Genomic DNA, 26,682 nt, shown 5'->3' on the forward strand with positions numbered 1-26,682 from the left:
ATAAAATGCTTGACTTTTTGAGGTTCTTTGAAATTGAACATTTACCCACAAAGCAAGGGGCCAGAAGGCGGAGCCAGGTGGGCAAGGTACTCTCAGATCACATTATCTCCCATTGTCCTCTAATGTATGTCTTGATTCTTTCCTGCCCAGCTCTAGCTTCATCTTTTATATTGTTTATTTACTTTTTTGCTTGTCTAGGCTAAAAACTTTAAGCTCCTCATTGAAGACGGTGTTTGTGACTTTTTTGTTCTCCCCTGTGGCCTTAGTACCAAGAATAGTTTCTGTCATGTGGCATATGCTCAACAAATATTTGTTGAATGACTGAATGAATGAATCGGTAAGTATGTTTAATGCATCTAGCAATTACTTGGACACATTTTTACAATAGAATAATTGGGGGGAATAGGATTCTTGTTTTGAAAATATCCCCAGTGATTCCTGCACTGTTTGTATCTATAGGGAATCACTTAAATATGAGTTCATGTACGGAGCAGGAACAACCTTTTGTAGCTCACTTTGGAGAACCTGGCTTGAAATAGCATCCAGATTAGGGGGGGAAAAAAGCCAAATAACACACCATGGCCAGAGTGAACCATGAGAGAGCGCATCATTCTGTCTAGGGATAAAGCTCAACACTCAACCTGCCCCAGCTAGAAGAGAGACTGTCTTATGGTTCTAAGACATTTAACTTAGCATAGCACTTTTCTTTTGGTAGAAAATATCAGTGAAATATATTCCTGTTTGTACTTTTGTGTCTCCAAGGCAGGTTCAACGTAGTTGTTGTTTTAATGTATTTGAAATACCTGCAGTGTGCCATTTTCTACTAGTGCAGATGAGGAAAAATGTCTCTTACTGCAGCTTCAAAATTATAGCAGATTAGAAAAATATACCTTAAAGTGCTATTTTGGTGGACTCTTGAGGAGCCAGTAACATAAGATTATATATATATATTAGCAGTCAACTGACTCATTTTAACTAACTGGAGACATTTCCCCAAGGTCATTTGTAATCTCACATTCCTAAATTGCTGTGCATGGAAGAGCCATGTTGCTGTACCTGTCACCTTTGTAGCAAGGTGATGTAAGCCAAGATGGTCAGAGTCTGCAGCAATGTGTGTGCAGCAGGTTCCTTCATCTTACTGTGTGGGTCATAAAACTATGTTCATTTTTTCCATAAATGCAAAGTGTCTACTCTGAGCTAGATCCTGGAGTTAGGAAGAGGAAGAGTCCATTCTGTTCACAGTCAAGTAGCAGGAGGTAGGGAAAAGAGAAAAGTGAATGGGATGAAGTGCACAATGTTTTATCTGTTGATGCTGTAGGCCAGTCATGCCCCTCATTTACGTAAGCCTGCCCTCATATCGTATCCAGATTAAATGCTTTTAAAATAAAGGTTAGAAAGGAAGTAAAACAAATAAGAACGCTCCCTATGTTCTTTAGTGAAGATGAGGAATCAGAAGAAGTGGCATATTTCCTTGTGTTGCTAGTTAAGCAGGTTTGAGCTAGATACGTCAGCATTTGCTGACAGGTGTTACAGCAGTCAGTTTTTCTCCGGAGCACCAAAGAGCATACACTTATCCTTAGACCACAGGAGCTAATCTGGAGTAGGAGGACTGCTGTCGTTTTATGACACGATTTAAATATTAGAAAGTAGGGAGATGTAATTATTAGAAAAAGTAACACAGCACAAGTAGATTAACTGTATTAAGAAGTAAATGTATCATATGTTCTTTAGGTAAGTTCTTTATATTGTTGAGTTAAAAGGATGCCTTCTTGGAGACAGGGAATGACCAAAATGGATTGATTGGCCTTCTATCTGACAAGCCTCTTGGAGGTAACCAGTTCTGTTATAACTTTAGATAATCGTGTTAAATTAAGCCATGAGGTATGACAGGATGCAAAATGCAAAGAGCAAGTCTAACACCATGCTAAGTGTGAATGAAAGCCTGAGAGTCGCCAATTTTATAAGGTGTTAAGTAAGACACCTTTTCTGAAATTTGACCTAAGGGGTAAAAAAAGTAAGCCTCACTATCTGAAAACATATTTGCACCATAGACCTTAAAATAATCTGTTGTGTACCTATAGACTATTGTTTTGATCATCTGTATCAAATCTATTAAGTATTAGTTACTGAATTCTGAATATAGGGTTTATTTCTTTATTCTGCTTATTGTAGTCATTGACATTCATAACCTTTCCCAGTGAGGCTTACAGCAGAGAGTCTGGGACGCAGGCCCCAGACTGTTAGGATTTTATGAGTCCTCCCCTTCTGTTAATGACCTAGAGTTCTGGTATTCTCTCTTAGACAGCTGGGGATCTTTTTGCCATAACCCTTGTAATTGTTTATATGGCTTTCCTGGGCTGCTGATGGCAGTACAGCAGCCTTCTTTGTTCCTGGGATTGTGTTCCTCAGAATGGATAGGAAGGAGGCATCTCTAGCAGACAGATGTGAGAGCGATCTCCCCACCCCAAGTTTCCTATCACCCATTTTTATCACCACAAAACAGAGTTAAAGGCTGAAAATAAGATGGCTAAATCACTGCAATGATTTATCTTATTTTTGTGACTTAAAAGCTAGTTTGCCACTATGTGTATATGCTCTTGAGTATGTCAAGCCACGATTTAGAGCTTGGGCCTTCCTCCTAATTCCCTTTACCAAATTCTGAGCAATGCATTTTGCTGATTGCAGTCCAGACTCAGAGTTCCTGCCAGACCACATCCCTACTCTTGGTTTCTTTTATGTATTCTCTTTTAAACACACGTGCTATGCCAAGCAATTTCCAACCTAATGGGAATCAATTAAAATGAGAAAACATGGAAGTGTATTCACTGCTTGTTCTCTGCTCTCTTACATAATTTATAATGTGTTCTACTCAACTACCTGAGTATTGGTCGGTGACCTCTGAGCCCATTCGAATAGACGTTCATAGACATTGCCATCGTAACAGCCAAGTGCTGAGTTTAAGCTCTGATCCGTGAAGTCAAAAGCATCAGTTAACAAGATGGCATCCTTCCTGTGAGAGAAAACAAGAGTTTGTGAGTATTTTAGATTGCTCTTATGAATCTAATTAATCAGGGATGGTGAATAACAACACCTAATTAGAGGTTGCATCATTATTCACTTTTGAACAACTCAGCTTTAATTTTTTAAACGTTTTAATTTTTGATCAGTTATATATACCATAGTATAAAGAGTCTAGTAGTCTTCAAGGCTTGTTAGTTAAAATCAGTATATCCCCGTCCCACCTCTACTTCCTCCACCCTGCAATCAGTCTTGGTCTTTTAGCTGCTATTTTTGGTATTTACTTGAATATCTCTAAATGTCTTGTTTGGATTGCTACTTCTTGATTGTTCAGTTTTAGATATTGTCTGTTGAGTCTGCATTACAAAAGATATGTTTTTAGTCCCCTCCCTTCACCCCTATCTCATCCCTGCTCTCTCCTGCTTCTTCCCCTTGGCCTTCCCGCTCCCAATATATAGTTTAAATACTGGTCAGACTTGCATTTGGTACTTACATGGTTGTGACTATATGTCTGCATATTATTGTGACTTTATGTATCCTGCTCACAGTTGAGCTGTGTCCCCACCATGTCTCTCCTATTAAGAGGGATCTACTTCCTGGCCTGCTATTTCTCTCTCCAACACTCATCATCCTTAGTGATTTCATTGTCTACCTGAATGTTCCTCTAAAACGTGGCTTCTCAGTTCATGGATCTTCTCCTTTGACCTTGTTCTACAGCCCTGCCTTGTGATTCTCCACCAGGATCCCACCCCAAGACTTGACGGCAACATCTGTACCTTCTCCGCGATGCAGATGGCATTCCTTTCACCATCCCTGCTCTTTTAGCTTACTCCCTCTAGTCTTTTGACTCTGATAACCCTTTTTTTAATTTTCTGGGTTTTTTAAAGGTTTTATTATATTATATTATTTTATTTATTTATTTATTTATTTATTTTTGAGAGAGAGAGAGAGAGTGAGAGTGAGCAGGGGAGGGGCAGAGGAGAGGGTGAGAAGATCCCAAGCAACTCTACACTCAGCTTGGAGCCCCATTTGGGGCTTGATCTCACCACTGTGGGATGATGACCTGAGCCGAATTTAAGAGTCAGATGCTTAACTGACTTAACTGACTGAGTCTTCCAGGCAACCCCCCTTTTTTTCTTTTTTCAAGCAACAAAATGTGCTTTATTTTAGCCTATTGAATGAAATATTTTTTAACCTTTTTTTTTTTTTTTAAGTTTATTTACTTATTTTTTAGAGAGCATGCACGTGTGCAGGGGAGGGGCAGAGAGAAGGAGAGAGGGAATCCCAAGCAGGCTCTGCCCCGGCAGCACTGAGCCCAATACAGGGCTCCATCTCACCCATGGTGAGATCACGGCCTGAGCTGAAATCAAGAGTCCAGTTGCCCAACGGATTGAGCCACCCAGGTGCCCCTAAATGAAATATTTTAAAAAATTGTTCACATACTTCTCTTTCTTTTTTAACAAAGAGTAGAAAGCATAACATGCAATTTTTTATACTCTTCCCTAGCCCTCCTTTCGCAAAGCATTTGAGATGACTGGGATACTGTACCTACCTATTTTAATCCTCTCTGGATGACCCTTCATCATCGCTGTGAGGTGATTTTCATTTAGGGCTGTTTATACTTCCTTGACCTTACTGGCACCTGCCACTTACTTAATGTCGCTCATCCTCCTGGTGGTCTCCCTTCCTTTCTTATTCAGCTGAAATTCCATGGTCTTTTATATTCACTTCCTCAAAAATATATTCCACATTTTTCACTGACTGTGTGACATCACCTTTGTGGCTCTATATGGCCGACCGGAAACCAGTACCAACTGGTGTAATGGGCTCAAGTGGGCCCTTCTGGCTGCCTAGCAATCCTATGACATTGCTCTCGTTCCTGTACTCTTTTATTCTCTTCGGGGATTATTTCACACCTTCTCTCTAATCCTTAAATCCATGCCACCTGCCTCCCTATCTCTCTCTTTTCGATGGCTCTTCGTCCCATTTCACTGATAAAAAAATGGAAGCAGTAAGAGCACATCCACAAGTTCTCACCTGTGCACCTATAGGTATGGTGCTTTCTCTATTTTTAGCACAGGTATGCAGTTCTGGCTCCCAGCTCTCGCCCGTCCCTCTCTGTCCAGTAGATAGATGCCTTCTGCTCTTGCCTACCAGAAAACGATGTTCTAGAAATTCTCTTGCCTTTGCCTTACAATGTCAAAGTTCCCATCTCTACTGAATCGTTTTTGCACGTGAACATGGTGTGCTATCCCCCATCTTAACAACAAGCTTTGAGTCTGTTTCCTTCTCCATCATCTATTCCAGATCTTGACTCCCCTTTATGATAAAGCTCCTTAAAAGTGTTGTACTTGTTTATGCTTTGCTATTTCTTCTTCTCCGCCTGTTCTTGTAGACTGGATCTGTTCAGGTTTTAACTTCTGCCACTCTACTGAAATAGTTCTTGTCAAGGCCTCCTCTTCATCTTTGGAGGGTCCCAAGACTCAGTACTCCAGCCTCTTCTCTGTATCCAGTCACTCCATGGGATATCCTCAGGGCTTTAAATACCAGCCATATGCTAATGACTTCCAAATTGATCTCTCCAGTCTCACTTAACCTGCATTTTAACATCTTCCTTAATTTCTAACAGGCTCTTCAAACTTAACATGTTCAAAACCAAACCCCTGGGGCACCTGGCTGGCTCAGTCAATAGAGTGTGTGATTCTTGATCTCAGCGTTGTGAGTTTGAACCCCATGTTTGGTGTAAAGATTATTTAAATAAATAAAACTTAAAAAAATAAAGAGCCAAACTCCTGATCTTCTACAGCTTTTCCTGTGCATCCTGCCCAAACCTGGCACATTTATAGTAAATAGCTACTCTGGCCAAAAACCTGAGCTCCTCTCTGTCGCATACATCCTGTACCTAATCTGTCAGCAAATCCTATTCTGTCTTCCAAATATATCCAAACTTTAGTCACCTCCCACCACCTCCAGGGCTGGCACCCAGTCTAACCCATCGTCATCTTTCACTTGGATTATTGAGGTAGCCTCCTAGCTGGGCTCCCTGCTTTTTATTCGTCCCCTGCCCAGTTCCTTACTGTCGCAACTGGAGTGATCCTGTAGAAAAATACATCAGATGACTTCAGACTGTGTCTTATGCTATGTTGAAAACCGTCCCCTTCTCACACAAAGTAAAAGCCAAAGTCTTAAGTCTTTGTGATGATCCCTACCCCCATCGTACCCCCCACCCCCCGCCCCAGTACACCCTACCTCTCTGCCCTCTGCCCTCACTCTCCACCTAGTCACATGGCTCCAGCCTCTGTGGCCTCTTCTCTGTTCTCTGGATGGATGTGCCAGGCATGCTCTGGCCTTCAACATTTGTACTTCTCTGCCTGGAGTGCTTCCCCCCTGCCCGCCCCCAGCCCATGGCTCCTCTCACCTCCCCTCCACTTGAGATCTTTCCTCCAACATCACCCTCTCTGGGAGGCCTTCTCTGACTTACTTAAAACCACTGTCCCTCCCACTGCACCCCCAGCATTCCTGATCCCCTTCCCTGCTTTCCTTTTCTTAGCAGTACCATTTTGCATACTGTTTGACTTATTTTTTCTGTCTGTGTTTGTCTCCTCTAGTCTACAAGCATTTGTGGCCTTTTCAGTCTGAAACTCTTTACCTTCATTTGAAGAGTATTTTCTTGAATTATTTAATTAATGGCTTGTTCCCTTCTGTTTTCTCTGTCTGCTCTTTCTAGATCTGTTTTTTAGATAATGGACAGTTAGGATCAGTCTTCTTACTATTTTAATGTTTTTTCCTAATTTCTATCTTTTTGTCTTTTTGCTTTCTTTTCTGTGCAATTTATGCAACTTTATCTTCCAATCCTTCAATTGATTTTTTTCATTTCCACTATCATTTAAAATTTTTTGTGTGTGTGTTTTATTTATTTTTGAGAGAGAGAGAGAGAGACAGAGTGTGAGCAGGGGTGGGGCAGAGAAAGAGGGAGACAGAATCTGAAGCAGGCTCTAGGCTCTGAGCTGTCAGCACAGAGCCCAACGTGGGGCTCAAACTCACAAACCGTGAGATCATGACTTGAGCCGAAGTCAGACAGTCAACCGACTGAACCACCCAGGCGCCCCCTGAATATTACTTTTTAAGAAATGACATTCTTGGCTTGTGGTTGGAATATTCCCTCTTAACTCTTTGAGGATATTACTTATCTTTTAAAAAAAAGTCCTTCTCCCAGAAGATTCTCTTCTACCCTCCAAGTTATTTCGTTCTTGCTTGTTTAGGCTCTGTTTTATGTCAGGGGCTTCCCGCAGGTGTCTGGTGATCCCTGAGTGTCTGACCATAGCTAAGAGTGGGCATTAGCTAGCTGCTTAGAAGTCTGGGTGTGCTTGTAGATATGTGGGATTCTCTATGGGGTGAATTGGGGGACCGTGGGGTCAGTGTCTTTGGCTCTCTCTCCTTTGGGCTTGTCAGATTCTCCAGAGAAGGAGTGTGCTATCATCTTCCTGTAGGCCACGAGCCTGGCTGCCAGCTTTCTGGGAACCAGGGAAAAGAGGGCTGGGGGAGGGGGCTGTTAGCACGGGGCCTACAAACATTTGTTCAGGCTGCTGTTTTCTGAAGGGTAGCCTCATTCTCACCTATGCCTGATGTTCCCTGGCCCACAGACCCTCTATGTACCCTTCTGCCAGGGTGAGGTCAAGGAAAAGGCTCAAAACCACTCACAGAGAAGGAGGGGAACTGAGGGTTCAGAGCCTTCTGAAACAGACCTCCAGCCCATCCTGTGGGTCTTACCTTCATCCCCATTGCCAGAGGTACACAGCACTACTAGTTCTTGGGGTTCTTTGGTATAAACTTGTTTCCCACTTCTGATTTATGATCCAGTTTCCCCAGGTCTGCTAAGTCACTGTCCATTTACTTTCTTATATTTAGGTTTCCTTTCCTGTTTTCTTTCTTTTTGTGGGTCTATACCTTTTTAAAAGTTTTACTCCCTTTGCTGGTGTTTTGTTGGGTTTCAGGAGAACAAAAGTAAATGCATATGTTCAATGTGCCATCTTCATCTGAATGTCCCCCAACTGAGATTTTACGACCTTACGACCCCTTAAACAACTATAAACTGGGTCAGCTAAGTACCATTGCACACAGAGCTGGTTCTTAGCATCACATGGAATAGCGTGCCATCCTTTATTTGTCATCTCAGAAATCAGAGGTTGATACTAAGTAATCAGGCAGAGAATTGTGACACAGAACTTTTGTAAGCATGGAGTCTGTAACATACCTGACAACCTTGCAATAATAGGAAGATTACTTAAGTACATATGTGAGTAAATCAGTTTGTGGGTTCAGTGCACGCATAAGTTGCCTATTTGTGTCAGTGCTGCTGGTCTTGTCCTAAGTTGTAAGTCTTTGGCACCAAGGCAAGCACTTAGAAATGCCATTGCAGGGGCGCCTGGGTGGCGCAGTCGGTTAAGCGTCCGACTTCAGCCAGGTCACGATCTCGCGGTCCGTGAGTTCGAGCCCCGCGTCGGGCTCTGGGCTGATGGCTCAGAGCCTGGAGCCTGTTTCCGATTCTGTGTCTCCCTCTCTCTCTGCCCCTCCCCCGTTCATACTCTGTCTCTCTCTGTCCCAAAAATAAATAAATGTTGAAAAAAAAATTAAAAAAAAAAAAAAGAAATGCCATTGCAGGTTAAGAACAATCATGCTTATGAAGTGTTAAGGTGATCTTTTGTGTTTCATCATCACTGCCAATCAGGGCTAGAATATTATTGTCTTCATGTACTTTAAATGCTGAGCATTTCCTGGGCTCCTGGGCGGTTGAGTTGTTTTAGCATCCAACTCTTGATTTTGGCTCAGGCCATGATCTCATGGTTGGGTTCTAGCCCCTCGTCGGGCTCTGAGCTGAGCGTGGAGTCTGCTTGGGATTCTCTCTTTTCCTCTCTCTCTGCCCCTGCCCCACTCATGCTTTCTCTCACAAAATAAGTAAACTATTAAAAAAAATGCCAAGCATTTCCAGATTAGATACACTTGGGCTGAACTGTGCAATACTCAGTTCTGCTATTAGTGGTTCCCACTACTGGAGTCTGTACATTAGGGAAAGTTTAATACCTGGGGCATAATTCTATAAAATGTATTTTTGACAGTTTTGATGATTTAATTGAACATTTACCAACTGCCAAGTATCTGTTAGGTGCTTATGTGAAGCCATAAATGGTTTGTAACATGTTGCATGTTGTTAGAAATAAAACTAATTTGATCTTGTCTTTTTTTTTTTAAACTTTGTCATGAGTAGCTTATTTTTTAAATTTCCAATCTTTTTCCTTTTTATTATCTTAGTCTTGTAGATTATGTGAGCTATTGGAGGTCATAGGGTAAGGTCACACACACACACACACACACACACACACATACACACACACACACCATACCACCCCATAGAAAACGGCATCATATTTCCTCAGAAAAGGTTGCGTTCTCAAGGCAGCCCATTTTTCACTTATGGACAGTGGTGACTACTCTGTATTATTTTAATTTCTTTCTTCCAGTGCTCTGTTCAGGTTGGGGCTTTGGTTTCAATGTTTTTAAAGTGATCATTTAGATTATATATAATGTAATAGAATGAAAGTATTGCATTAATATATCATGACCCTAAACTACACTGCATTATGTTGCATTTAAGAACTATTTGTATTATTGTTTTATGAATCAGTGTATGAATTGCTGAGTTTAAAAAAAAATCTCACCTTGGAGCTGAGGAAGGATTAAAATAAGTTTAGTCAACTTAGTAGGAACTCGCTTAAACACATTCAACAAAGACCAGGATGCGTTTGAAATAAACAGTAGCCCCACCTTAACTTTCATAGAGTTGAGAGCGCATACTCTGGGGTCAGACAGGCCCCAGATTGTATCTGGCTCCTCCCTGGCTGACTGTGAGACCCTGGGCAAGTTACCTAACTCCCCTCAGCCTGAATTTCCTCCCCAGTAAAATGGGGAGATTAACAGTATTTGTTTCAAAAGGCTATAAGGACTAAATGAGATGATGTATGTGAAAGCTTTTGGCATAATGCCTGGCACACATAAATGTTCCTTAAATGTTAGTCATGATTCAGACTCATTAAAGTTTACATATTATGAATATGTGGTATGCTTCCTTTAGATACTATTCCTATTTCCTTTACAATGTTGAAGAGTTCAATTGAGATAGTGAGATAATTTGTTTTTAAGCATTTTTATTTCTAATTTTTTTTCTTTCACTAATCCATAATGCTTTATGTTGATGTAATCATGCTAGAGTGTAAACCTCTCCAGAGTGGTTTGCTGCTTTTGCCAGACCCCACTTAGCAAGATTTTGGAGCTGAAGGTTTTGGAGTTTGAAGTGAACAAAGGGTCTAAGGGCTAGTCTCTGAAGATCACCATGGTTTGAGGGCCAGCCACTTACCGGATGAGGGGGAGCAGATCCAGGTAGGCTGTTCTCACCGCATCCACTTGGGCCCCCGATAGGAAGCCATCGTGAAGAAAGTCACCCGAGTTTGTCAGGATGCCATGTAAAGCATAGAGGTCACAGAGGCGTTTGAGCACCTGCTGAATTGCTGGTTCATTTTCTAGTTTGTCCAGAGTTTCTGTAAAATTCTTTACACTGACATAATGGCAGTGTGCCTAAAAGACACGAAGATACATTAGCTTCTGATTTCTGACCTCAAAAGTCCTGGAAGCTTAGGAAGACTGCTGGAATAAGCCCCCTGTGGCCACGTGTTTCCCAGCCGGCTGGCAGCTGCCTTTTCTCCTGGCTGTGGGTCTGACTGAGCCTTTTTGATGGTGTGTGTGTGTGTGTGTGTGTGTGTGTGTGTGTGTGCGCGCGCGCGTGCGCACGCAGGTGTGTGCTTATGTTGGGGGCTTGTAGGCTCTGGAGCTCGGCCCTTAGCTTCCTTATTTTGTTTGGGGGAAATTTCAAATAGATTTGAAAAGTAGAAAGAATACAGGGGTATTGGAGGCTGGCCTGGAGACAGTGGAGGACAGTACCACTCTTCTTAAGAAAACAGCTATTTGGGGCGCCTGGGTGGCGCAGTCGGTTAAGCGTCCGACTTCAGCCAGGTCACGATCTCGCGGTCCGTGAGTTCGAGCCCCGCGTCGGGCTCTGGGCTGATGGCTCGGAGCCTGGAGCCTGTTTCCGATTCTGTGTCTCCCTCTCTCTCTGCCCCTCCCCCGTTCATGCTCTGTCTCTCTCTGTCCCAAAAATAAATAAACGTTGAAAAAAAAAAAAAAAAAAAGAAAACAGCTATTTATTGTTTGCCATGTTCAAGGCAGTAGTGTGTGTGTGTGTATGTGCTTGTGTACGTTGTGGAGGAGAGAAAGTAGAGGCTCAAGATAGACACAAAATTTATCCCAGCTAGAGAGTAAACTCTGTGAGGTAAGCAGGGCTGTTATTTAGCCCATATCCAACAGTCTTGCTTTGTCACTGGTTAAAATAAAACTTTCAGGCTCCTGGCTGGCTCAGTCGGTGGAGCATATGACTCTTGATCTCAGGGTCATAGTTTCAAGCCCCACATTGGGCACAGAGCTTACATAAAAAGCATAAAACTTTTGGTACCAGTTGGTAAGTGACCACTGCCCTCAACCCTGTGAGAGCCCCTTGGGTCAGCCAGGATCCTTCCCTGGGACTTCCTCCTCCCCACAGCTCAGCAAATAAAGGATGAATGCCTGGCCCAGCAGGAGACTTTCAGGCCTCTGCCTCCATTAGGCCTGAAGTGCTTTCTGACTGGCCCTTGCCCCTGCCCTACCAGTTGTTAGGTATTTTGAATATTCCACTTCTCTCCAAGACAAATCACACTATAGTTATCAGGTAAGGTATATGAATTCCATGGGGGCAGGTGGGTAGGGAGGAAAGGAGAGCATATTAAATTCTTCTCAAATCTTTATGTATAGACAGATTAGCTGGTGATCTTGTCAAAATGCAGATATCCGGATAGCTTCCCAGTAAGGCCTTAAGTAGCTAGGCTTAGACTGTCTTGAGGGTTCAAAGAAATTAACTCAGGGGGACAAAGAATGGGAAAGGCCATTTGAGGCAGGGGGAATTTCCTGTGCACACGGCTGTACCTGCAGGAGGCTGCAAGCAGTCTACTGAGGGGAGGACAGACTGTACACATTAGGGCAGGTGGGCCACCCGGGACCTGGGTCAGTAAAGGGCCGTGAATGACATGGTTGGTGATGTGGAGAACAAATGCAAAAGAAATGTAGATGAAATTAAATTTCCTTATAAGTTGCAGCCCATTGACAAGTACTTGAGACAGGCCGAATGTGACATTCCTCCAGGAACTTCCAACTGCCTTAATGTGAATACGTTACTAGAGGAAAAAGCCTTAGCTTGACAACAGCCGGGTCTTCAGGATCCTGTAACTTATGAAAATCCTTTCAGAGGCTTCCTTGGAAAAAGCCTTAGCTTGACAACAGCCGGGTCTTCAGGATCCTGTAACTTATGAAAATCCTTTCAGAGGCTTCCTTTGTGTCTACCCCTCCCAGCTTAAAAGTATATAATCACTTGCTCCTTACAACCCCACGGCAGCTCTTTCAACCCGTGGGTCCTGTCCCCGTGCTTTAACAAAACTACCTTTTTTTGCACCGAAAACGTCTCAAGAAAGAATTCCTTCTTGACCGTTTGCTCTTGAAGCCTGCATCAAATCACATCAGTTGGGGTTTCATTTTGTGGGGGTCAGAGAACCACCAAAGTCTTCCACAGGGAAGTGACCCCATCAGGTTTCTCATTTGGGGAGGGATCTGCCTTTCCCACAGAGCCTCCGCACGGGAGAGAACACCACCACTTTGCCACCTGGACCTGGTGTTGTCACAGGCACGCAGAGTTTGCAATGTTTGGAGATAGAAGAGGGACAGATGTGCTCTGCTGCCTCTGTGGAGTCAGACAGCCCTCCGTGCTCAAACCGGATAGACCCTGCTCCCCTGTTCTAAGCTGAGGGCCACATCCTTAATTTCTCGGGACCATGGGTTGTGGAGTGCAGTGATGAAAAAAGAACTGCCTGAGGGCCCCGGCTTCTGCTTCTGTGACGGGCTGAACCCCACTTTGGCACCATGCTCTGAACACAGTGAACTTTATTTACTTTTTGTATATGTTGGTTTAAATCTTGCATCCTGCCTAATTTGGGTGAGGGGGTGGGATGTGTTGCATTGCCAGGTGCATCTTTAATTTTACATGTATTAACTCATTTAATCTTCATAATCATCATAAAAGGTAGGTACTGTTATGAGCTCCATTTTGCAGATGAGGAGACTGAGGCACTGAAAGATTAAATTCCTCGCCCAAGGTCACATGGCTAGTAAGTGGTAGCAACGAGATCCATATCAGAATAGTCCACCTCCCAGTTAAGAGTCTGTGCTCTTAACTACTACGCTGTGTTGCCAAAGCCATTAGAGACCGAGGCTGGATTATAGTGGGTACCAGCATTTGCTCCAGTGGTGTTAGGGACTGACATCTCTCCGAGGCAGGGTCTCAGATTATAGGGTGAGAGCCCATTCATCAGAGCTTAAAGTTCCTGTCGATGCCCCTTTGTTTTACATACTGGGAAGTTACAGGCCAGAAAAGGAAGGACAACCAGGGGTCAGTCACATAGAGAGGAAACTCATACAGAACTTAGGCCAGGGCTTGTTCCTTGTCCCCCACTCTGCCACTGTCCCCAGTCCCCTTGTGTTTCTGTCACTCTCTACCTGCATATTTCTGGTTTCTAGATGGGACCCGGTGGGTGCTTAAGGTTCCTGCAGAGTATGTGGTTCTTCCAAAGCACGAAGCTCAGACATTGCAGATTTCTCTGCCCATTATGACTTTGGAGATTTATCTTGGGCACCATCTCCCCAGGAAGCCACTTTTCTTCAGCTTACAATGGCTGGGGGAGAAGGGACTTGCTCTTCTCCTCTAGACTGGCTGAGCTTGGTGCCCCTAAAACTTGGGGATCACCTCCCTCCCTCACACACAGTGGCTCTCTGGGGACACGGCTTGCATCCATGAGGGAAAAGAAAGCAAAGCAAAGCATCATAACTATTTCCTACCTCTGGGACTTCATTCCTTTTAGTTCTGTTTCCTCATCCTTAAAATGGAGATTATGCTGCTCTCACCCCCAGGGTTGTGTGTGTTAAATGAGGTAACCCTGGCACGCATTGTCTGGTCCTTTGGAAGGCAGGGCATAGGTTTGGAAAATGGATGAATAATGGGCAGCTGTGGTTCCTTTTTTGGTAGTCTGATGAAAGCACAGCCTCGGCTCACCCTCCTCTGTGTTAATAGGACATTTAGCATAGCAGGGAGTGCCCCTGCGGTGGACACAGCCCAGTGGATGGTGGCAGAGTTAATACCAGCACCAGCTGATGTGGGAGGGGTGGTGGGTCACCAGGTGGCGCTCATGCCCAGCCTGCCGCTTGAGGGCTGCTACCAAACACTTCTTTGGGCTTTCCTGCCATTTCCTGGGCCTGATGCCTGAGGATTGAAGTGTTCACCATGGTTTTCCAGCTGTAGGTAGGGTCAGAGTGCCAGCTGCCTAAGCTCGAGCTCTTTCTCACCCCATTACTCTCTGAGACTTGTTCCTTACTTCTGCGCTCTTAATATGTCTGCATCCACTCACTTTTCTCCATGCCCTCTGCCAGGTTCATGGTTGGGACCACCCTCAGTCCTTGCCCAGACTGCTGGTGCCTGCTCCTGACTGGCCCCCATTGCTCCCTAGGCAGCCTGCCTGACTCTTCTACAATGAAACTCTCATCACCTCACTCCCCTGATACTAAGTCTGCAAAGATGTCCCATTGCAATGAAAACAAAACCAAACTTTATTGCAATGAAAACAAAACTAAACTTCTCGCAGTGATGCAGAAGGTCCCAGGCCTAGCCTATCTTTTCTCCTCCCCAACCTGCCTTCCTCTTCTGCTTTCAGGCTTCCTCCTGTAGCTCCTCCTTGAGGATCTGTATTTTCTCAAGCACCATGCCTTTTCTTGCCTCTTCCTTCTTCACCTGCTGTTCCCTTTGCCAGGAAATCTTCGTTTCCAAAACCAGAGCCTCTACCCTTTGGCTGGCTAATTTCAGCTCATCCTGGAAGTCTTGGCCTACATGCCACTTCTGGGAAGACTTTGTGGTCCTCAAGCTGGGCAGAGACGTACATCTCTGGTATCCTGTGGCAGCCTGTGTCTCACAGTGCCCAGCCCGATGCCTGGTGTTGAGGGGGTGGCCAAATATTTGCTGACTGAATGTGAATTATGCACAAACACAAAACATAGTAGAAATTGAAACAGACATCTAAGGATTGCCTGTGGGGCTAAGGGGAGACTTAACCTGCTTTTCTATCTGGGAGGAAATATTTGAACAACCTGAAGCAAATCCAATAACACTGCCTCATTACATTTTTTTTTTTTTCCCTAAGAGCTGTCAGCAAGATTGCTTTGGAGTTAAGTCCTTTAATTAAAATACCCTGCACGAAAGCCTTGGAAGTGAAATGAGGGCAGCCACTGAGCAGGGCTGGGGAATAATGGCAGAGCTCAGATTTTCTCAGCATCGTGGCCTGCTGGGGAAACCAAATAGGCCCCTTTCAGTTGGAGCTTCAGCTGATGGGCAGCTCACCTTAGCAGCCTGGACGTGCATGACAGTGGTCTGGTTCCATGCCTCATACCTGTCAGCCCCGGACTGCATCAGAGTCTGCAAGTGATGCACTGAGTCCTTTATGAGCCTGAAGGCCAAAGAAAAAAAGGTTCAGCTTCCTGACTGAGTGGGAAAGGGACTGGTGGAGTTTGGTCTCAGGCTGCCTGGGGTCCCTCAGAAGTAGAAATACAGTAATTCCCATTTATTGACTATTTGTGTTACAAGGCTAAATGCTACACATTATCTCTTTAACTCTTAAAAAATTTTTTTGAGTATTTATTTGGAGAGAGAGAGCTCGAGCAGGGGAGGGGCAGAGAAAGGAAGAGAGAGAGAATCCCAAATAGGCTCCAACTCGTGAATCTTGAGATAATGACCCAAGCCTGAGCTGAAACCGAGAGACGCTTAACCAACTGAGCCATCCAGGTGCCCCTCTCTTGAACCCTTTTAAGGGTAGGCATTCCCAATTTACAGTGGGGAAAACTGAGTCCCAAACTGGTTAACTAACTGGTCCAGGGTCACATAACTAGTAACTAACTGGTTCAGAGTCACATAACTAGCAGCTTAACCTCTGACCTGTAAAGCCTGAGCACTCTAGGGCAGGCACTGACCCTCCTTTGTAATGCAGACACCATCCTGATACCAGTAACTTCTGTGGCTGAGCAAAGACAGTGGTATTCCTGTAAAGGCTAGTGAGGCCTGTCAGTCACCCAGTCTGTTTCAGGTTCTTCCTAAGGAAACTTAAAAGGCAAGAAAAGAAAACCAAACAAACCCTTGTTCTCCAAACCACTAAATTGGTCATTTGCCATTTACTTAACCTTTTCCTTTTATTTTCTATTTCCTGACCATCCACTCATGATCCTTGGAATTTGTATGCAAAGCAACCTGTTTATTAAGCGATATTTATTTTTTTTCTTGTCAGGGAATAGATAAACAGATGTCACATTGAGGTCCAAGCAAAAGTCAGTATAATGGCATTTTAATTACCCTGAGCAGCCTTATTTTGCACTCTCTACCTCCCCTAACTAAAATATTAGATCTGTGAGGCTTAGGCTTTTCTTGACTGGTTTACTAATAGATCTGTAGTACCTAGAATAGTGCCTAGCACATTGTAGGAATTTAATATTTGTGGAATAAATAAATGAATGTCCAGAGTTGCTCATGATTTTGAAACAATTATTAACTAGCCTGGGAACGACAGGTTGGGGTATTAAGTCCTCTATGAATATTGGTGTTTACTTTTATTTATTTGTTGGTATTTACATACTGATGTGGTACTTACACATGGTACATTCGTTGCATTGCAAATCACAGTAAAAACCTATAGATATAAAAAGTTCCTTGCACTGGCCAGAGGGGTGATGTCCTACTAGCTCAATGAGGATGGGGAAGTGATGGTGGCTGATGGATGTGACTTCCCCTTCTCTGCCCACGGTGGCAGGAACTGAGAGGACTGAGGTTGGGGAAGGGGGTGCTTTTTAGAGGAGTATGCACGAATGCTCACCCATCCCATCCCAAAGGCCCTAGTGTAGGAAGGAGCCCGTCCCCAAGTGGAATGGCCAATTTCTTGCTCACCTGGCTGCCACGTGTGCCCAGGCCGTGGTGTAGAGTTGTGGGTGGAGGAAGTCAGCTGCTTTCTGGGCTGGGCACCTGGCCAGGTCAGGTGCAGTCAGGTACGCAACAGACTGAGGGAGAGATCTCTGCGATGTGGAGTCTTGGGATGCCTGAGCTTGCAGGTAGTTTTTCTCCAGAAACCTGGGGGTGGGGTGGGGGTGGGAGCCAGTGAGCAGTGGGAGCCCTGTGGGATAGACCAGCGCCCCTATCTCCAAAAACACACACTCTTACGCTCCCTATAGGAGAACCAGGACCATGCAGTTTCTTGCCTGGTCCCTCCTGAAGGTTATCCTCACCCCAAAGCCCTCCCCCCCCCCCCACCTCCCCAGCTGTGAGGCCCTCAGGGCCATGCACCCGGAGACTGGTTTCTTCCACAGTGAAAGGAGGCTGGAACTGCAGAGCTGGGTAGACACTCAGATCCTGAACCGAAACCCTTCTGGTATCTGAGCAAACAGAATTTATTCTTCTGGTTAGGATCTTGTGATTTGGGGATTTATGCTGAATTGTACAGTGGCAGCAGAGATTAAATTTTCTTGAGAAAGGATAGGTGTAAGAAGGCTAACACGAGTGGGAGAATTACAGGTGACTCTCGGCTTCTTTCCTGTGATGATCCAGTGCTTATAGGCTCTGGGCTCAGCCAATCCTGGATTCCCAGGCAGCTCTGTTGAGACCTCTGTGATGCTTGTGGAAGTTACTTCACCTCCCTTGGCCTCAGTGTCTCCATATTTAAATGGGGATAATAATACTCACCTGATAGAAGGTTTGTGAAAACTGGGAAAATATTTGTATTGCTTTTATAATGTGGGACACAGAATTTCTAATACATGATACTGTATCCCCCTTATAATTAAAAAAAAAAAATCACCATAATACTACATATGATAAATTTTTTCAAGAATATTATATAGCCTATTTGCTAGCAAGCCCTTTCTCCTTGCATGGGGAAACATGTGCCCTGTTGAGTCACCCGAGGATAGATAAATGTGAAAGGCCTGGTCAGTCCGAGCCCCCACAGACAGAAGAGAATGAACAGAAGCCACCACTTGTCGGTCGCGAATCCTGGGTCCCTTCCTGCCTCTCAGGTGGGAGCCTCCCTGAGCAGGCCCTGTGCTAAGCCGGAGGACAGTTGGTGGGCAAGGCCCCAGGAGCTCTGGCTCACGGAGAAGAGACACCGGATGGTGTTGAGTGGGAGCGCCAGGGCGGGCATCTAAGCAGCGCCCCGCAGAATGAGCCGCTTACAGCAGCAGGCCCAGCAGGCCAGGCCAGAGTATTCGGGCGAGGGAAGGGAGCGTTCGTGAAGCCCGTGCTGGGAAAGAGGAAACTCGGCCAGCTGGGGAAGGGAGGTGGGGGGAGTGGGGGTGGGGGCGGGCAATGTGGCATTTTCCCACTAGCAGTGGGGAGCCACCGAAGAATGTGAAGTGAGGGAAAGCTGCACTCTTCTCCAGCCTTCCTAAAGCTCTGGATGGGCGGGATCCAGACTGCGTGGGTTGGTTGGGTGGTCTCCGCATGGCCCTGCCCAGCGTCCGTTCCCACCATGGACATTGGCTGCCGCTTCAACCCACGCAGGGGCCTTACCTGGCCATCTGCAGGTAGAGCACAGTGTTTTCACCCTCATAGGTGCAGGCGGCTGTCACTCTGGTGACCAGTGAGGGCAGGCCACTCAGCTTCGAGTAGCCTTGGCCGCCGCAGGCTTTGCGGCACAGCTCAGTCCCCCAGGTGCACAAGTCTGACACCATGGCCTTGATTCCTGAGCTCAGTGCGTGAAGCTGTGAGAACAGGGGGTCAGGGCAAGTAAGGGGGCCCTCCGGTAACAACCATGCTTACCGCTCATACAACCTGCTGTATGTCCACGACAACCCCATGACATAAGATTGTTTCCTCAGCTCTCAACTTTATGACTGAGAAGGCTGAGACTCAGAGATGTTATGTGACTTGCCCAAGATCACACAATGAGGCAATGTAGCTGTAGTAAAGACAAAGGAAAACTGTCCAGGCCAATGTCTCCAGGATCCCTGGAAGAGGGTGCTTCCGGACTGGGCTCACCATCATCCAGGAGTTGCAGATTTTGCTGGTCAAGTGGGGTTGTTGGAGAGCTGTCCTGTGAGGGTGGAGGTCCAACCACCAGCCCACTGGCCTGAGTTGTAGGAGGAGCTTCCAGGCTGCAGACCTGGTTTGAGCTTTGGGTTCTTGAAAGACTTTAACCTATCTTTCAGACTTTTAAGTCCTTGGGAGGAAGTTTATGTTCCTTAACCTCTCTGTGCTTCACTTTCCTAATCTGTAAAGTGGGAATATAAAATGCTGCCTGCTCTACAATTGAGGATTAATGAAGCTATGCTTATGAAGCCCAGGGTCTGGTGGACTAAATGTTACAGTATATCTAAGTCCTTGATCCTTTATCTGAGACCCTTGGGGCCGGATGTATTTTGGAATCAATGTTTTTTGAATTTTAGAAAGCTAAAGCAGGGCATTTAAGGTAGATTATAATACCCAGAAGAGTCTGGGGCAGCCTTAGTGATCAAACTCATTAATATTTCTGCTGCAAAATGGATATACCTCCAGTGGGATAAATCAGATCAATTCAGGTCAAATTGTGCCACCAAATGTGTTCTCAATGACTGTAATTTTGGGGGGCTTTTTAGGTTTCAAATACACACCAGGGATTGTGCTCCTGTGTTGTATGTATTATGTGTGATTATTCCCTCTAACATTTTTGGAGCTTTCTGGAGGCCAGATGTAGGTGGATTTATATGTCGAGGTACAGTTCACCCTGGGTGCCCTGGGATGTTGGAAGGCTGAGAGGAGATAGTAGAAGGAGCCTGTGGGAACAGGGCTGTGGCTGCATCCCAGTGATGAGAACAATTTCAGCCATTTCCCAGCTCCTGCACCCCACCCCTCCACCCCCAGCAGACAGCAGGTACCTCAGGCAGGAGGCTGAAGTCTCTGTTCAGAATGGCATCATAGGAGCTGTGGAAGAATTCTGAGAGGTTGCTTGTCAGGAAATGGAATGCATAGGCTGTGGCCAGCTGAGGAAAGAGTTTCTGCTGCTGTGTCTGGTGGTCCAGGACTTTTGCCTCTGGGTCACTGAGTGGAAGAAAAGAAGAAGGTTTAGAAGATTGCTACATGCCACCTCCCCACTTCCCATATCCCCAGTGCCATAAAATACTCAAAAACTGATAGCTTTTGTGGGGGGGCACCTGTTGGTTAAACATCTGATTCTTGATTTCAGCTCAGGTCATGATCTCATGGTTCAAGCCCCACATTGTGGCTGACAGTGCAGAGCCTGCTTGAGGTTTTCTCTCTCCTACTCCCTCCCTGCCTCTCTCCCTCGCTTGCTTTTGCTCTCTCAAATAAATTTTAAAAACCTGATAGTTTTTTATAACTCACTGCAAAACTTGACCTGAACTGACATGAAGTTATTAATGATCTTAAAATTCTATCTAACATGAATATCCATACAATTCTCTGCAGAAATATTGACATGTTTGCTTATGGATGTTGCCCCTTATGGGGGAAGTTTACAAAATTACAACATATGCACCATATTATCCTGCTAAAATCTGAAAGTTATGAATTCCAACACATTTGGTCCCAAGGATTTCAAGTAAAGGGTTGTGGTCTTGTACGCCTGATGATTTGAAACTTGACCTTTCAAAGTCCAGGTACACATCGTATGTGCTGGGAGGTACATTGAGCCTAATCAGTAACTCTGAGGATGTGAACTTGGGTCTGATGGAATCCTAAGGTAGGGACTGTATTTGCCTTGTCTGTTGCTGTGTCTTCAGTGCCCGAGACTGTATCCAGCATGAAGGGGCCTGGAGTAACTATTTTGTGGATTAAAAGAAAGCATGAATGTGAGGAGCCTCCCATGGCTCTCTGGGAGGAACCCAGGTCAGCAACCCCTCACTTAGACACATACTATTATAACCATACTTGGGACACTTCTGCAACCCAGAAAACTGAAGTCTGGACGGGACGGCAGCGGCACCTTTCCCTGGCACCCCTGTCCTCCAGAGAAGACTCCCTAACCCCAGGAATCTGAAGCCCAGGCCAGCACGGGGACCCTGGGTTTGCCAGAGGAAAGGGTCCTGGGCTACGGGCCTGGCATGCTTTGTTGCTTTTTACTCTTAGCACTGCCCTGAAAGATTGCTCTTGTCACCCTGTGTCGTAGGTGAGGAAGTTGAGGGAGAAAGAGGTGGGGTGACTAGCATAAGCTCCCACAGCTGGCAAGTGGCCTAGCTGTGGTCCACCCAGGTCTGCCTGGCATCTGACCTGCAGTCCATTTTGCTTAGACTGCTGGATACTTCAGTCCATGGCATGAAACATCGCCAGGTTCTTGGGCTGGAAGTTCTCTCATATTCACATTACAGGTGAAAAAACTGAGGCCCAGAGAGGGCAAAGGACTTGCCCAGGGTCACTTGGCAGAGTTGGGACAAGAACTGGCAGGTTGAAGCCCGTCCCTCAGCACCACTAGTTGAATCAGTTATGGCTGTACCTCCCCTGCCATGCTCACTGGGGCACCATATGCTCAGCTCCATGTTGCCACGTCCTGGGTGCATGTCCCCATGTGGCACATAATGGTTGTATATTATTTTCTGTTTACAGCAAAATTATTTGCCATTTACAGGCAGTCCTGTATTTTCTTTTGCTGAATCTGGCAATTATGTGTGTTTCTACAGGCATGCATATGCATGGGTACACATACACATGTTAAAAAACAGAGAGTAGTTGGCTATTTGGTCCCATAGGGCAGAGGGAGGATTAGCTTGACACAGTCACATACAACAAAATGGATCCGGACTTGGACATACCACAGGATGCTGACAGTTCCAGCCAGACAGAACCGACTTCAGTCGTATACTGTCTGGTATGACAGTTGGGCTTTTCCAGACACAATCACTCACATCCTGACAGAACAAACTCAGGAGCCACAGTCACCTGCAGTTTGGCAAGTGGCTGACCCAGACACACTCAGCTGGTCATAGCCAGGTAGGACCCAGTTGGATTTGGACAGACAGACTGAGTTAGATCTGATGGTCCAGGCCAAAGACAAATGATCTCACAGAAACCCCATGGGGTCAGATACTGACAGACACAGGATGGGCAGCCGATCAGCCAGGGGTTAGAGGGAGCCAACAGAGACCCTACAGACATGGCCAGATGGGCTAGGTCTGGGCAGGTGTTGCGTGTGTGTTACGGGGGTGATGTGTATTCCCAGCACCCCACTCTGGCAGAGGGGTGGTAGCAGGGGGCAGGTGCTGTGGGAATCAGAGCTAGTTCTGTCTGTAGTGGTCAGCCTGTGGGTGCGTCTTGCCTGGGCCGGAGGCAGGACTGCCGGCGGATGACCGAGTAGCGAATGGCGATGACACAGGCCTTCTGCAGAATGGGTGTTACCTCGCCCCAGAGCACATTCACCCGTGTTATCACCATGGAAAGGTAGTTGATCTGCAATTTTCCGAGCTTGAGGTAGGTGCCATCTGGCAAGACCTGGTGGGCCAAAGTCAGGTGTTGAGTCTGAGCCAAGACTCCCCAGACTGTCCTATACCCATAACTATGGGCTTCATGCCCTGCAGGCACCACGGTCCTCAAACCGCTCACCTGGGACAGATGGCCGACTACCAGCCAGAGTGTGCTGGTGTGGCCACGCTGATTGTTAAACACACCCATGCTTTTTGCGAAACAGCCACTGCCCTAAGTGCCTTGGTTCACAGCTCCTCACCTTGGACACCTAGGACCTCCCCCAAATCCACAGCTTAAAGGTAATGCCTGGCAAGATGGGGACCTCCAGAACTTCCTCTAACACCCGGCCAGTGTCCGGTCTGTGATTGGTTGTGTCTAGGCCTCACTGCAGGTAAATATGCTTTCACTCTCAGCCCTTCCTTCTTCTCACATTGCTTTGCCACCCTACCCCATGACTGCTCTACCTCCCCATTTACCCGTGGTAACTCTGAGGCTCTGGTAGGCCAAGTGACTTGCCCAATATCACACTGCTTCTAAACTGGGTTTTTACACAGATCTGTGGGATACCAGAGCCTCTCTGAGGTGGGGTCTACTTCTCTGCCCTATGGGGGAGGACCCAGAGACAGCAGCAATCTGCAGGGGGCCACCATCCCCTCTCCAGGCAGCATAAGCTTGCAGCATCTCCAGGACCCCCACCTGTGCAAAGCGATGCAGCATGTTGTCTCTGGGGATCCGCACATGGTCCAGTCGCAAGAAGCCATTGTCTGTACAGTCAAAGCCCATCTTGGGCCCGATGTCTCCAACAGTGATTCCTAGAAGGAGATGGAGACGGGAACATCTATCAGCCAAGTACTTTGTGTGGGGTACCACACACATGTTCCAGTTCCTCTGAGCCTCACGGCAGCCTGTGACATTGGGGTTTTATACCTGTTTTGCAGGGGATCAGGCTGAGGTCAGATTGGGTGCTGATTCTTGCTTAAGTTCACCCAGCCAGTTAGCATGAGGGCTGTCCAACTGGACTCCTCCCTGCCCAAGGGAGACATGTCCTAGCTTCTCCCTTGACCTCTGGGGCCTCAGGACAGGGAGGCCTGTCCTGGCAGGGGTTCTGGGAGTCACATGGGCTTACCTGGCAGTGGGGTGTGGTCCTCGAGGCTCCGGATGGGCACAATAAAGGCGTGCATTCCCTGCCGGGCTCCTGAGCAGATCAGCTGGGCCTGGACCAAGGCGTGGGTGGCTGACCGTCCCACTGAGGGCAGAAACACGAGAGGCCCAGCATGATCTCTGGTGTAGGAGGACTTGGTGTACAGAGCAGGCAGGCTGACTCTCCCCATCAGGAGCCTGGATGTGGGTCCAGTCTGTAATGGGTTAGGAGGACCAGTGTGGTGGCATGGGGCAGGGCAGGGCACTCTATGAGGCCAGGATAGGGTTTGTTTGATCTGCCTTCACAAATGGTGTGGGTCAGAGGAGGATGCACAAGGAGCCTGAAGGGTAAGGGGTATTTTCCAGGGGAGGAGGGCACACAGGGCAGGGAGGGCAAGGCAAAGGGAGCGGTGTGCTCAGAAGCTTGAGGGCTGGCTTGGCTTCATGGGGCCAGGAAGAGGAAGAGATAGCATCTAGGGTAGCAAAGCAATGCTTTTTCGGGATATCCCTTGACTCACCTTGACTCCTCCTTGGAAGTGACTGGAACAGTCCAGAGCACTTTAATGGGATTGTCTGGCTCTAGAATGCACTAGGTTGGAGGGCTTTGTGGACAGCCATTCGGTGGCTGGAGGTTCAGGGGTTCTAAATGTCAGGTTTGTGGAGCAGCCACCCCAGAGTACACAGGCATAGGGTCGGGAGGCTCAAGGAGGCTGCTGGAGATCTTAAGGCGTTTTCTTGGGAATCTGGGAGATAGGGTCTGTATGTCAGAGCTGCAGGAGTGTGCATGTCAGGATCCGTGGTGAGAAAACTGGTCCCTTACCACAGGGAGAGGAGTGCTCTGCTGCCCTCTCCCCGTCCCAGCTGATGGGCGCCTTTGCGGCCTCAAAAAGTCACTGATCCCAGAGAGGGGGAACTGCCCCAAAGAGCCAAACAAATCCAGCAGTGTTTTGCAAAAGGCACTGTGGGATGAGCAAGCTTTTTGTTTTTTCTGTCCTCAAAAGTCTATAAATGAATCTATCATCCACCTAATAATAATGAATACAGATAATTGCCATTTCTCAATATCCAGGTGGTGCTGGACCCTGTGCTGGTGCTTTCCAGTTCTTGCAGGGCAGGTATTACCGATAAGCCCCATTTTCCAGGTCAGGAAACTGAAGCTCAGAGAGGAGAGTGATGTGCTCAAGGTCACTGGCCTGGAGGGGGCAGAATTGGGATTTCAACCTAGCCTGATTGCAAATGTGGTTTCTTTTTTTCTGTGGCTCTGACATCAGACATCTGACATCCATTCCCTCCCTCTCCTCTCTCATTGCGCTCTCCTGTAGCTCCCTTATTTCTTGGAATTCTCTCTGTCTCAATCTTTCTCCCTCTCTGCTGATCTCTCGCCTGTCTCTTTGTGCTTAGTTGTATTCCTCGAATTCGTTGCGTTTTCTTCGCCATGTAAGTGTTCATCAAATGGGTCTGGAAGTGCCACAGGTGTGCCCTGGGAGGTGTGTTGTCACATCTGGGAAAGAGGGCTTTGGTGGTGCCCCCTCTCAGGAAATCAGAGCTTCAGGGAAGCAAGGTGTGGTCGCCACCTGGTGGCCACCGGGGGCAGTGTGGTGCCAGTGACCCGACTCTGAGCCTTCCTTCCCCGGTGTCTGGAGCAGCGGCAGGGAGCGATGTTTTTCTCTCTAACTGTGTGATCGAATGGAAGCCTAATCATTAACCTGGGCGATGAGAGGACCTGGGGTTGTGGAGAGTGCCTGGGACTAGGCTGTGGTTCTGTGATGTGTGTGTGTGTGTGTGTGTGTGTGTGTGTGTGTGTGTGCGCGCGCGCGCGCGCGCATGCGTGGCGTCTGTGTGGGGGCAGCATGCTTGTGAGAGAGGCCTTGGCCCTCATTCCCCACAGTTGAGTTGGTTTCCTCAGCTACTTCAAAGTTCCCTTGGAGGCCTCTCAGCTGCTTGCTGATGAAATTATTCACATCCCACTTGTTTAAAGTGAGACCCTGAAGTTCAAGAAAGTGAATTGATTTGCTCAAGGTCACCAGCCTAGACCAGGGCATCAACCCAAGGTGCACTGGAATCAGAGCCAGTGCTATTCTGCTGTCCAACTTTGTTCTCACTGGGGACGGATGGGGCTGGGGGGGGGGGCAATGGATACTCACGGTCCCCAGGCCACCATTTGGTGGCAGTCATCGTGGGGCTGTGTACCACAAACTCCTGGGTGGCTGCATCATAGGTGGCTTCAGTCTCCAGGCCCTGAAGATATGTCCCTTGGAATCAAGGAGGGGAGTTAGACATGGGGCCAGGGTAGGCATCTCACCTGGGGAGGAGTGTCCTGGTGGGCCTGGAGCTGCCAGGCACCCGCCTAGTCTGGAGTGGGGGGAGCTCCCCGCTGTACCCTCAGGCATCTCTCCTCTTTCACCCGTGGGCTGTGAGGGGGACACATGGCCAGCCCATGACAAGGGATGGTCGCTGACATTTCCAGAAGGAATGACTTGCCCATTGCTAGCTCATACGACCTGTTTGTGTAAATTAGAAAAAGGTACCCCCTCCTTCAAGACCCTTGCCTGCCACCCGCTGGAATGTTTTCACATGAAATCTGTACAATGTCTGACCACTGAGATGTGAATGGGCTCTCCGGAACCTTGCACAACATGCACACGGCGTCAGGAGCCCTGGCTCACCGTGTCCCAGTTCTGTCTGGGCGTATGTTGTGATGATCTGGAAATTATTGCAGAGTGGGGCCCATTTGGCAATCTGCTCCTCTGAGCCCAGGCTCCTGAGGGCTTTCAGGAAAAGGCTGTGTGTAAGTAAGGCCACTTCTCCAGAAACGGCTCTGTTGGGGAGAGATGCAGTGGTTGAGTAGTGCCTTGGAGACAGGG

At 46.8% G+C, this 26,682-nt stretch overlaps 1 protein-coding gene and 1 long non-coding RNA gene across 4 annotated transcripts in view; one reads left to right on the plus strand and one right to left on the minus strand.

Annotated features, from left to right (window-relative positions):
• ACOX2 (acyl-CoA oxidase 2) overlaps positions 1 to 26,682 on the minus strand; it is a 30,856-nt gene that overhangs the window by 768 nt on the left and 3,406 nt on the right. For all 3 annotated transcript variants that reach the window (XM_045493378.1, XM_045493379.1, XM_045493380.1), the window contains 11 exons: positions 26,485 to 26,636; positions 25,963 to 26,070; positions 23,805 to 23,924; positions 23,375 to 23,490; positions 22,533 to 22,705; positions 20,140 to 20,302; positions 18,797 to 18,987; positions 17,183 to 17,362; positions 15,593 to 15,698; positions 10,430 to 10,647; positions 2,878 to 3,010 (listed from right to left, as the gene is read on the minus strand). In XM_045493378.1, coding sequence (XP_045349334.1) covers positions 2,878 to 3,010; positions 10,430 to 10,647; positions 15,593 to 15,698; positions 17,183 to 17,362; positions 18,797 to 18,987; positions 20,140 to 20,302; positions 22,533 to 22,705; positions 23,375 to 23,490; positions 23,805 to 23,924; positions 25,963 to 26,070; positions 26,485 to 26,636 — 1,660 coding nt within the window. The remainder of the gene's footprint in view (positions 1 to 2,877; positions 3,011 to 10,429; positions 10,648 to 15,592; positions 15,699 to 17,182; positions 17,363 to 18,796; positions 18,988 to 20,139; positions 20,303 to 22,532; positions 22,706 to 23,374; positions 23,491 to 23,804; positions 23,925 to 25,962; positions 26,071 to 26,484; positions 26,637 to 26,682) is intronic.
• LOC123605805 overlaps positions 261 to 26,682 on the plus strand; it is a 114,669-nt gene continuing 88,247 nt past the window's right edge. The window contains exons 1-2 of the long non-coding RNA XR_006715891.1: positions 261 to 337; positions 1,732 to 3,032. This is a non-coding gene — a long non-coding RNA (uncharacterized LOC123605805). The remainder of the gene's footprint in view (positions 338 to 1,731; positions 3,033 to 26,682) is intronic.

Source organism: Leopardus geoffroyi, chromosome A2, assembly GCF_018350155.1.
Source record: "Leopardus geoffroyi isolate Oge1 chromosome A2, O.geoffroyi_Oge1_pat1.0, whole genome shotgun sequence".
NCBI classification, from domain to species: domain Eukaryota; kingdom Metazoa; phylum Chordata; class Mammalia; order Carnivora; family Felidae; genus Leopardus; species Leopardus geoffroyi.